The 13,546-nt window shown below is 30.2% G+C and overlaps 1 protein-coding gene across 1 annotated transcript; it reads left to right on the forward strand.

Moving 5' to 3' along the window:
• Positions 1-11,984: 11,984 nt before the first annotated feature.
• On the forward strand, positions 11,985-13,062 carry LOC125065145 (aquaporin-like). The gene has a single exon (XM_047672609.1). The coding sequence runs from the start codon at positions 12,213-12,215 to the stop codon at positions 13,017-13,019; it is 807 nt and encodes a 268-aa protein (XP_047528565.1). The 5' UTR covers positions 11,985-12,212; the 3' UTR covers positions 13,020-13,062.
• Positions 13,063-13,546: the final 484 nt, after the last annotated feature.

The following is a 13,546-nucleotide window of genomic DNA, read 5'->3' on the forward strand; positions in this document are numbered from 1 at the left end:
TTTGTACAAAGGTAAAAGAAATTGAAATTTTAAGATTTGTATTAAAGTATTGTAAAGAAAAGTTAAGCCACAATCGATCGCATTATAAAGTAAAGGCTTAAAATGTTACATATTCGTGAGACTGATGTTCAAACAGCAGGAAAATTGAAAAATGATTATAGTTCACATGCTGTCTTCTATTTGAAACTCGCGTTCTTCGTGAAAGCATGTGAAAATACCTTATAATCGGCTTAGTAGTTTATAGCTGTATGATGTCAAAGAAAATGGCCGGTATGTTAGAAAATAAAGCAAGTCAGCATCATGTAGCATTTAAAATTAACATGTACATAATAAATACACATATAAATCAAAAAAATATCGATATCCCTTAATATGAGTAAATTTGGTAATTTTAATTTTTAAATGTAATTCAAATTACAGGATTGTTATGATGGCTGGTAAAGTTGAGTTTTGTATAAGGGCTTAATGCTCTTACGACCATGTTTAATTAAGCAGTCTTCACTATGGATTATATGACAACATTCTTCACACAAATTGATGAAAATTGCGGATTAAAATAATTCTGGCTAAACAAATCGGAAAACGCTGGTTGTTAAATTATTATTTTAAAAATCGAAATAAAAATTACATCAAATTTTCCTTAAAACATACAATTATTTGCTATTTTAAAATTAAGACAATTTAGTAATCTTAAACATTAATTTACTAATAGACCCAGGAGCAGAGATTACATTCTTAATGAAGCAACGGCGCTCACTTTGAGTCCAGTTTAATTTGATCTGGAAGCGAACGCTGCCACAATACACCGTTTTATCACAAAGGAGTCCGCGTAAATCCAGCCAACTCCCGTATTTCAATTAACAAATGTCAGAGACAATAATTTTTCTTGCAAGTTTTATGAATAATGTTTAGTCCGATAGCCATAAGATATAAATTCATAATTATCTGTAATTACGTAATTTATTCTTTTTGTTTTGTTTTGCACGTTTTTTATAGAATGATAAATAACAATAATTATGACAAAAATATATTATAATGTATGATTTTTCTAAACGCAATAATTGATTATTAATTGACGTTAAAAAAATAATTAAATTAATTGATAATTTTTATACCATAATTAATATAACAGGCATCAAAAAGGATAGATACTTTGACGGGTGACGCGGCAATTATATACGGCGTTTGGACCAACTGCCAATACATACTTTTCTATATATTGTATACTATAAATATGTCTCAGATTGTAGATATTAACCAAAATGACAAAAATTTAAACCTCTATGATTATTATGTACTGTGTATTTTTACATAAATATTCTTAAGGCTTTTTAATCTGTAAAAACTAGTGCCGTTTTGGAATGTTGATCTTACAAGAAAGGCCGAGACAACGAAGAATTCCGTAGTTAATCTTTGAAATATTTTGTAGAAATCTATTTGCCTTAACCGTACATACCTTACGTTATATTCTTTAACCGTAGACTTACAGAAATATATAGTAAGCCCCTTTTTTCTTAATTATTAGTTTCCATTAAGTAAAAATATTTTTTTAGTGGTGGGGTTTTATTTTAGCCCGCCCGGGTAGATATCACCTACTCATTAGATATCCTACCGCCAAACAGCAATCATTATTATTGTTGTGTTCCAATTTTAAGAGTGAGTAAGCTCGTGTAACTTTAGGTACTAGAGACATAACAGCTTACCACCTTATGGGTAATATTTCTTATTAAAGCGACATATTAGGTGCGGTGGTGACCCATCACCATCAGGGGCACCATACAAAAATAGTAAATTGTTGCGAAGCACCTAAAATGGTCTATATAGCAAAGGTCGAGCAGATGGGTATGTGGAACCAATTTTGAGAAGGAAACCGATCTATTTGGCAAGTTTCGTCAAGTCTTTACGTCGCCTATATATAATACAGCAATATTTAAATATTAAAGTTGTCAGTGAATGCATCTTACTTGTCTTGACGTACGATGCCGAACAGTGGACACTAACTGCAGGATTAGTCCACAAATTCGGAGAATCGGGAGCTTGGCAGAGCGCACCTTGTCATATGTCTATGTCCAATAATGGATAAAGATGGGCTGACGACGATGAGGAACCTCTGATTATCTATTTGACTACGGTACTATTATTAGCAAGGATATAAAATTAAACTCGTATTTTTTTTTAAATAAATACAATTTAACTAAAAATGTTGGTAGCTCAATATTTAAGTAGATTTAACTAATAATAAGTTGTTCGTTTCGTTTTACCTCTCGAAGAAAACTTGTATTTTGTAAATAATGAGATATTATACCGTACACCGCTAAAGTAAAAGAGAGATTTTTTTTACTTCAATTCCTACTTTGTTATATAATATTTATTAAAACTTATGTTCGTTTGTTATAATTTTTCCAACCCTCATTATTTAATTCCTTTCATTGAAGTGATTTTGGATTTGGATTTGAAGTGAAGTAGACGAATTCGTATTATGCCTTCGATCACCATGTTTACCTTAGTTAAGAAGAAAACTAACTTATTTTTTAAACTTAATTTATAGAAAGAAAAACCGGATTTATCGTTATAAAATTAAAACCAAAAAACTTTTTTAAAGTAAGCTTTTACAAGCACTTTTGAATGGTCGTTTTACACAACTGTATTAAACCCGGATCGGAATGTAAATACTACCGAGAAGAACTGGAAAAAAAACTCAGAATTTACTCTTTTCCAACATTTGAAATACAAAGTTATGTCAGTAAAATACAATTATATATACAATATATCCCACCTAAAAGTCAACGAGTATAATCTCCCCCCTTTTTTATCACCTATACATATTTTAGTTTTGAATAATAGGTATGCCTTATTTATTAATGATTTTTAACAAACGATTTGAGTTAAAATATCAACCCAACCAACCCAAGGATTCATTGATTTTGCGGAGTCGGAAACTAGGCGTTACGAGCATATCCTTATTTCTCGTGTTCATATTGTGACTATCACTGATTCTATCAAAGTGATTAATGTCACTGTGAACATATATTATTTTATTGTAAATATATTATGACGGAACTGTAAGTATTCATACTTTGATGAAAACATTCATTCAAGGGAGTATCTCGCTCCAAGATTATAAATAGACCGTTGTTGTTGATAAAGCTAATACAATATACATCTTATATTTATAGAAAATATATTGTAATTCATTCAACATTCGCTTCATGTAATTAACACGAGCTGTTTTTTAAATCACATCGCCTTGTCTATTATTCATAGCAAACAAAATAATAATACATAAGTAGAGTTAAATGTTAATATAAACACGATAATAACGCCGTAATCAGCGAATTTAAAATGTCTTTAGTGCCATTTTCTTAAATAACACAATATGTTAGAAGCTGTAAAATAATAGTAGAATAAAAAGTCTGACTCAGTCTGTGTCTCCGCACGCTTATTCTAAAACACTATCCGTTAGATTGGACTAGAGATCAACGAAGAAGGTTTGTACGTATAATGTGAAAATATTTTTTAAAAATTTACTGAACATTTACGGTGTTTTGTCCAAAAAACTGCTTTCGTACGCTTAATCCAAACAATATACTAAAAATAAGTTGATTTTAAAAAACTTATAGATAAGGATCTAGGATGTGTTTATTTTCTGAAATAATATTTTCATATATTATATATTGATAAAAAATATAGATACGACAAATACTTATGACAACAATTTAAAATATGAAAGACGAGAAAGATTTTGTTACTGTAACATGAATTATTTTTCTTTAAGATTAAATTAATCTTATTTAAAATGAATAGCAGAGTTTGATAGCTTCCGCTTCGCATAAAGTTTTACTGATAATCCTTCAAATAAATTTTCCTAACTTTCAAAATAAACATAGTTTTTAAAGTAACTTGACTACATTTAATACTTTTAGTTGGCAACGCTTATAACATTTTTTTCTCGTAATTTCCACTTACCACCGATATAAGATTCTAGCAGGTATACACATTCTAAGCTTTCTATTCCAGATTCAGCCAATTTGCACAAGGAGCTCAGCATTATTAGTGGGTAAACAAAGGATAAACCGCATTATACGGTTAGAGTTAGGCATAGCAAGCGAGACTTAAGCCATCTGCTCAGATTCTCGCATGCATAACTATTACGAGTACGTGGAACGAATTTATTTCGCAGTTACGTTGCTTTTGTACTAAATTTCATTTCATGTTTGTTTGTTATGCGAAATTCTTAGAGATTTGGGCATAGTCTAAGTAAACTTGGAAAATATTCTTGCTACATTATTTTATATATTAAAAATATATTACATAATAAATATATTACAAGTTTTAAAGAGAATTATAGAGTTCAAGTTTCAAGTTTAAAACTATTATTTATATATTTTTAAAAACATTGTGTTTAAAAGAGACTGGCATATATAACGCAGGATATATGCCCCTAAGAAATTAAGTAATAAATTGAATTATGAAATAAAAAGGAACAAAAATTTATAATAAGTGCATTCTCATATTGACATACCTTTATAGATGGACAGAATTATTATATTTATAATTTAAATTTATGCTCATATGTGATTTGAGAGTATACTTAGATTATGTATCATTAGTAAATCCATGTATATTGTATAGGTTTAAGTTGACCATAAATAGAAGTCAAATGGGTTACTCAATCGCCCTTATAATATGACTAATTTTATTTTATATGGGGAAATACTGCTAACATACTTGCCGCCATTTCACGCATTGATTTTTATTTGTGTATAATTAAGGCATTGACATAAATATTTCTTATATAAATATTTATGGAATCATGTTATTGTTAAAAGTAACGGTATTAAAAATCTTTACTTCAATATTATCACTTTACACTAAGAGGGAACGCTATCCGTGCTGGTTCATTAATATAACTACGAAATGATATAGTAGTTTGTAAATCTCGAAATGGCATTGTGGCTCGCTTTATCGAACGTACTGTCGTACTAACTTGTATGGATTTATTAGTATAAGGCAGTGGAATCTTAATAGAGTTTTTAAAACAAGTCAATCTATAATCGAAAACTTTTAAAACTATGCATTTTCGTAGTACGTAACGTACGTATCTTAAATTCCGATGATAGAATTAAGGCAAATTAAAAATAGATAGTAAACGCTACCAATCAAATTAAAGAGAGGTAGTAGATATATGAATTCGGAATTATAAGTTGTAAATAAATTGTTATTTTTCATAAAGCACCAAATAAAATAACATCTCACATAAAAATATAATAATCGTTATTAGCTGCAGCTAAACAATTGAATAGTAAAATTTCTAAATACGTTATTGAGTTTTCATTTGAAATGGTAATTCCTCAATATTAAAATAACTGAAATTGAATTAATTAATAGTATATATAACATAACTCCGTATAAACCTTTATTTTCAACAAGAGTTTGGCCAAACAAATTAGGTACATTTATTAAAATGTAGTTACATTTTACCAGTTTTTAAATTTCCAGAAGTGATCGCTGGCAATTAAAGGTCTATTTCTTTCAGGTCTTGATAAAATATTCGAGAAAACCACTGTCTCTCATATCTGAAATTCTCGTCCATTTCGATGCAAATACTTTCATAGCTAGCAATTCGGTTTAATAGCATAAAAACATTTTATTATCTACAACAAGAAACGCTTACAAAATATAACAATAATAAAGGTAAAGCCATTAATAACGTTGCTTCACACTTAAGTCAGAGTTCAACAGGTTATTATTAATGGAATGAATTCATCTGGATCTGTTCTTAAATAGTTATTCCACAATATGTAAATTATCTTCCTATGTTAAGAGTATTTATGGTTATAGAATGTTTACTGTTTTTTTTAAATTTACATTTCCTAATGATAGAGAAGCAAAATTATTTCATAGTAATGACTGTGCACATAAGATTAGAAGTTTCTATGAAATCTTCATTTGTCGCTAATGGGAAGACAGCTCCTGGTTCAGTACACCTGGTAAGAAATACAACTAACTGCTATTGACTCTAACTAACTACTGCTCGAGTAATATATTTTTGTTATTTTCATAGTATTATGTCTTGTTGACTGCCTCGTCTATCTAATGATATAAGGCTACAGATCCTCAGGTTCTGGGTGCAAACCCAAGGTCGGGCCGAGAAATAGTTTTTTATTATATAGGTAGGCAGGCGGGAAAATTGCTCATCTGATGATAAGTGATAACCATTGTTGTTGTCATGTCCTTTGTTATGTTGGCACACTCACCTTTCAAACCGGCACACAACAACAATGTTTGATTGTTAGAATATGTTTGGGACAACCTAACCCGACGGGCTTGCACAAAGCCCTACCATCGAGTACATTTGTTTTTCTGTTGAAAAACAGAAACAGCTAAGAGTTTTTCGTCGAAAGTGTACACTCCTGTGTCTCAGAAAGTAAGATACGCGCACGGTTTGCGCTTGAACTCTTTCCGGTCGTGTCGGATTTGCCGTCCCATCGGAATATGAGAGTGCAAAAGGAAATATTATATGCCTTGTCACTCAAATCTTGGAGTTCGTAAATCCCTTCGGAAGGATATTAACAAAGTAGGAATACTTATAGTTGCGATACAATATAACAACAAAATTCACAATAATATTTACCATTTAATAGAACAGTGATCATTAAAAATTGTATAAACAAGAGAATTAAGGATAAGCTTAATATTATATTATAACGCCAAGTTTCCGGCTTCGCGAAGTCAATAAATCTTTCCTGGGGCAAGGTATTCAATAATAAAATATTTAAAACTTTTCTAATTCATAAATTTATATCGTTTAATAAAAAACATTAATAAATAAGATAATAGTTGACTTTCAAGCAAATATATTGTATTTGATTGAAATAAATTTATATTCCAAATGTTGGAAAAGAGTAACTACTGAGTGTTTTGCCGGTTCATCTCGCTAGAATATACACTCCGAACTGGTGTTAACTTTACATTTAATATAATTCTGTATAGTGTCGATTCAAAAGTCCTTGTAAAAGTCTATTTAAATAAAGGATGTTTTGATTTGATTTGAGTATTTTTTGACTAGTTTTATATGATTAGACTTGTTAACAATTTTACGTATTTATAACGAATTATTCTTAATATGTAAATCTATTCCTCAAAATACATAGTTTTTTTAATATGTTTGTATATAATAAATTAGTCACTATGAAATCTAATTAAATTATTTTAATTGGTTACTGATTTTAATGTTGAGATTCGTTACAATTTACAAACTCTCATCTCTTCGTGAACCGAACTCGTTGGATTTGATTTAAAAAATGCGTTAACTAATTACCATACTGAGCACATAATAGTAGTAAGGTCTTCCGTAAATAAATATAAATAAAAAATAAATAATAAATTGTCCAAAAGATCGGTTGAGAATGAATATATTTTAGAATTGTTTAAGGGTTTCTAGTAAATAATTTAATATACTGAATAATAAGTGATTTAAAGTGTTTATGCTCATAGATCTACATACCCTCTTATGACGTATGAGGAGTTTATCATTTCAAAGTAATCCCTTGATAAGAAAGCAATGTAGTGTTCTGTGTTACTATTCTCTTATTGTTTAATAAACACACTAACTTTTAAAAAATAATACTTATGATAGGTCTTTTAGGATGTGTGTAAAATCTTTATTTTTTTTTCTGTTTTGTCAATTCATGAACCATTTCGAAATACACGAACGCTTCACACTCGAAAACGGTTTTGTCAAATATATTTGCATATCAATATACCAGAGAGACGTTGCAAACTATAATAAAAGCGCTGAGTTCGACCTTCATTAACATACCAAATAAGTGAATTGCATTTTTCGGAACCGTCGAATATTTTTTAATTTATTTAATAGCTTTTGTAAGTTATATATATTTTTAATATTAGGGACATACCTAATATTAAAAATACATATTAAGGATGTACTTCTTTCATAAATTCCAGTAAAGCCGAATCATTTGCATAAGATTACTTGCGTACTACTTCATTTTTATTTACGATTGCACCATGAACATTATTTACTGGCAAATGTGCATATTATATTAACAGTCGTTCATTGTTTTCTTGTCAATATATATATATATATATATATGACAAGACAAGTAATCGTACATGCTGGCAACGTCAGTATGACGTTAAAAAGTCCAACCCTTCGTAATATATATATAATCAACCAATAGCTCAAATTGAATATAAAGACGTCGACTGTCTAAAACTATTAATTACAGAGAGTGCTTTACTCGTCATGCCGGAACATCGTAATAAAAATACAAAGTATTTGCTTAGTTTTAGTTTATAATTTATGTTTGCAGATTAACTGGCTTGCCGATGTGTAAATGGGTGGTCTAGCCTAGCTCGAGCAAAACTCTACCTCACTACTATCAAAGTTGATAATCAATAAAAAGTGGCCGTATTACTATTTATAATATTGGCATAAATTCGGCTTCACATGGAGTATTGCTCTCACTTCTGTGAATGCAAAGATTTTATGAAGAATAACGTAAGTCTTAAGGTAACTTACACGGCAATACATCATCCAATATATCCTGCATACAAATGGATCACCTTAAGGTGCACTAAAATCGTGTAAGAGAGCGATTAAAAAAATCAATGAAAGATGAATATGACCTATTTCTAGTGGTCAAATCTTACTTATAAGATCATATAAATATAAAATACAGCACCACACGAGTAACTATGACTATAATTTTACAAAATAATAATAAATCTATACAAGATTTGTTATGAACCAAAATAGGTTTAAATAGTTTAAGCAAATAGGTTCACGGCATTACCAAAATCCATACCAAAAATCAGGTCTGTTCAAGTACAACTTACAAGCATTTTTGAATCGACACTTAACAGTATGAAATTAATGCAAGAGGCTTTATATAGTTACAACTGTTTTAAAATGTAGACTGTATCGAGAATAACTATAAAAGAAGCAAGCAACAGATAGTTACTGTTTTGGCAGTTGTGAACACTTACCATCTAGCTAGTTTGCCAGTTTGATTAAATATTGTAAAGTAGCCGTAAATCTTACCCACTTAGTTGTAAAAATCCCAACGAAAGTTTCTAGCTTCCAGATTGCAAATAGTACGATACAGTTTTATAGCATAGTAGTCTGAATCTCTATCCCAAAACACCTGATACTATAAAACTTATTTTTGTTAACCTGGTAGGGTCAGGTTAAGAAAAATAAGTTTATGCTGCTGAGCTAAGTTTACCTTTGGGAGAAGACAAAAAGAAAAACCACTAGAGCTTCGATTCAAAATGTTAAGTATTTCCTAAAAATATTGCGGTATTATAAATACTGAGATATCTATTATCTAAACATGGAGTTAAAGTAAACACAATACGCCAGGGTTTTTTGGTGTTTAAAAAAGGTTGTTCTAAACCAGTTCTGTTTCCGTGATAATGCATTATTCAAATCGTCACAAATAGTGGTTTCTGTCTGATATCATCAGCAAACAATACAATATTGTAAGTACCATGAACATAAAATGGGAGATCATTTATATATATATATATAAAGAATGTGAAAGAGCAAACAAATTGATCTCTGTAGAACTTACGATATCACATTTATGTATTTTGTCTTGTCTATGAAATAATCTGCTCAAGAGCTTTCCCTTTAACAAAGCGTTAATTTAAAAGCGTTTCTTGTAATGCCACGCTTATACATTATCTCTTCGTTTGTATATTTAGCTAATATATTAGCTGGTCATCAATTTGTGACCATATATACGAAATGATAGTAAACGATTTAAAGGAATTTGCTTCATTGCGTCAATCCATTCAATGAGTTACGATTCAATTTAATTTAAAATGCCAATTTGATCCAAAAGATTGATCTTCAGATTATTAGAGCGTCATATGAACCTATTAATCGGTCGAGTAACACAGTTTGGTTGTATGGAATTGAGTATATCTCGGTATTCGTTTACTCCGTAAAACGTATTTTCAACACATCCTTCATTATGTATATATATACCTATTGATAATATTTTTTAAGACATTACATTAAGCCGTGATAAACAAAGTTAATAGCACTTGTAATAAATGTATGTGGTGTCAAGTATTAGATATATTCCAGAATAATTAATATATATTATTATTATTATTATTTAATATGTAACATTGCTTGGAATTTGCGTCAAATAAAATTAAATGCCGTATGGCAAAAGAAAAGTATCCGATTTGGACTCAAATAGATATATCGAAGAGTCGACGTTTCTTTTGAATATACATAATTATATTAAATAAATAAAGCATAATACACACTTACGGCTAAATATCGAAAAAATAATATAATTTTGAATTAGGCACTTTTTTAGCCTGAAAAGTTACGAGACAGATCCGACTTGAGAAATACTATTGTTAAAAATCATATTAAGGATTTATTAATTTGCAATAATTACTTGAATGAAATATAAGTGACTTAGGGGATTTACAAAAGATCTGGCGATCGTGATAAAATCACTATATCATAAACAGATAACAATCTATAATGACTTTAATATGGAATAAAGCGGTTGTAGGTAGTTAGTTAAAATAATATTATTATAAATCTAAATTTAGGAAGGCGAGTATTTACTCTTAGTATTTTCCTCAATATCGTAACTGTACCTACGAACTCGAAACGACTTTTAAAATTAAATGTTATTTTTGAATCGTGGTGTCTTGTCTTATAAAAGGCAGATGGACGACCAAATGGGTCATCTAGACGTTAATGGCGGTGTCACCAGGCCAAACACAATAGCGCTGTGAGAAATATTAACCATTCCTTACATCACCAAGGGCCATCAACCTTGGATACTATTGGTGACCTTGTGACTGTTGTTGCTAAAAATATTTACAATTGAAATATTCAAAACATATTTATGAGTTGTTTAGTTCATTCATTCAATGATATAACATTTGTATGATAAGATAAAGTTTATAATATATTGATGCAATTTAAAGGTTAGTTTTGTTATGACGGTGGGGTTTCCAAGATAGTCCAAGATCCGAAGAGAGGTCGTTCCACACCAATTTTTTTTATTAGAAGAAAAGTATCCATTATGTACCGGATACTTGAACGTACGGCTAACTAAATATCAGATCATCATACATCAGACGTACGCATCCTTATTATGTTCAATCAATGTTTAAAATGGAAAAACGGCGATATCTCAGAAATGGTGATTCTTAGGAAAAAATAATATTAATTATTTATATAAATAATTGCATGATCTACAATTTTTATTTAACTTGTTTTTATTATAAAACTCACTGTTTCATTTACGAAAAAAATGCTCTTCGATTCTTGTACTAAGATGGTTTACGATAAAGTGTTTGTATGTGTTAGATGTCATTTTGATAAGATTATTTTACATAAATTGACATATAACTGAGTTATTATATAACTTTGTGGTAAATGTTTAGCTAGTTCAATCTTTATTTTTATTACTGCGAAATATCTCGTGATGTATTCATATTCTTTATCAAATATAAGATCTTAATCAAAACACTATATATAATTACAATTTATTATATTATTCTAAATTATACATAATATTGTTTTATTATTTTCTCCAACAGTTAGATGCGAAATTAAAAAAATATATTTTTTGTCTGAATTTTGTTTCCGTCCACTTACACAACAGCTAATTAAAGAAGCATAAAAAAATCTTGGTTTCATTAACTATTACTGGTATTAACTTATTTTACAATAATAATAAAATATATTTATATAAAATTAATAGCATTGTTTTTTAATAAAATCCATAAGGAATATATTTAGCTACAAGGTTCAGTAGTAAATATTAATAATATAATATCCATTTTCCATAGTAATTAATTGCTACTCACGACAATTTTATGTCTACGGATCTCTAAATTTGCGGCTTCTATAAGGAAGGAAAACATACGTATTCATTGTATACAGTTCTACCAGCAGATAACATTGGCCTATCTATATTATGCAGCGCTCGTGAACGTTCACAGTCATTCAAAGATTGACACCAATATTTTCACCTGGTCGTCAAAAAGAAACGGTTGTGTATCGCGTACATTTACCCGCACCGTAAATGTGTGAATAAATTAAGAGACTTAATAAAAAAGTATTGGTGTCTTGTGCGTGCAGTGAATTTTAAAACAAGTTTCTCAGGTTTTATTGACGTTGCCAAATCGAGACAGTAATCAAGATGACCGTGCCTCCGGCTACACAAATCATTAATGTTATTGGTAGCAATTCTAATGACAAAATACAACCTTCGAATATGAAAGTGATGGTGAAATGGTGGTCTAAAAATTTCAAAATAATGATCTCGGAGTTCGTATCCACATTTTTACTGCTCTTTTTGGGCTGCATGACTTGCGTACCAATAGATGGACAAACGGTTCAACCAATGTACGCGCCAATCGGCTTCGGCATGGTCGTTTTGTTTAATATAACTACGTTTGGACATATTTCTGGAGCACACATGAATCCAGCCGTAACATTATCTGCAATATTGTGGGGCACGATGTCTATCCCTCTAGGAATAATGTACGTTATTGCCCAGTGTGGAGGAGCTATTGTCGGTTATGGATTATTGCTCAGCGTGTCACCAATAGATTTGCTGCCAGACAGCATTTGTACGACCGTGCCGCACCCTAACCATTTGATGTATCAGGCGTTGATTATTGAAATTGTATTGTCTACGGCACTAGGATTTATTAACTGCGCCGTTTGGGATCCAGTAAACAAAGAAAAACAAGATGCTATCCCCTTGAAATTTGGTTTTACTATAGCGGCTTTGTCACTGGCTGGAGGTCCTTTGACGGGAGCGAGTATGAATCCAGCGAGATCACTAGCGCCCGCTTATTGGACTGGCAACTGGAATACACATTGGGTGTATTGGGTCGGTCCTATTCTTGGAGGCGCATTTGCGCCGATATTTTATAAGTTCATGTGGTTGGAAGACGATGAAAAAGCGAATCGAACACAAATATCAAATGGTCAGATATGATTCTGTCCATATAAAGAATAATAATAAAAATGTTTTAATAATATATACAATTTTATTTGTTATGTTCAAAATCGATATACTATGAATAGTATTCTAATTGTATTCGAACAAGGTATGTACAAGTATTAATATTGGAGCTAACAAACTCGCAAAAAATGTATTGTTAGTTGGTTTTTATATAATTTACTTCTCATAGAAGTGAGTAGGTTATACGGCCCATCCCATTTGTACAAGTGCAAATTTCGAATTTTTAAGTCATTTTCTTAGTCTTTATTAAAAAAAGAACCTAAACCTAGACAAAATGCCGTTGTTTTTAAAGTTAGGCGAGTATATAGTCCGGCAAAAAAAGACATACATCCATTTCAATCTGTATTGATTCACATAGAGCTAAGAAACAGGTTTAGGTTTTAGGTATACTTATACGATTAAAATATCAAAAAACCCCACCGATAGTACAAAAAATATAAATATTCAAGGTCAAAAAGGTCTGCAAAAAAAAATCCAGTTCGAAGATCAAAAGTATTGAT

This window comes from Vanessa atalanta, chromosome 7, assembly GCF_905147765.1.
Source record: "Vanessa atalanta chromosome 7, ilVanAtal1.2, whole genome shotgun sequence".
In the NCBI taxonomy this organism is placed as follows: domain Eukaryota; kingdom Metazoa; phylum Arthropoda; class Insecta; order Lepidoptera; family Nymphalidae; genus Vanessa; species Vanessa atalanta.

What these genes read in the sequence shown, in the direction of transcription:
- LOC125065145 (XM_047672609.1), top strand. Translation starts at nt 12,213, where the DNA reads ATGACCGTGCCTCCGGCTACACAAATCATTAATGTTATTGGTAGCAAT.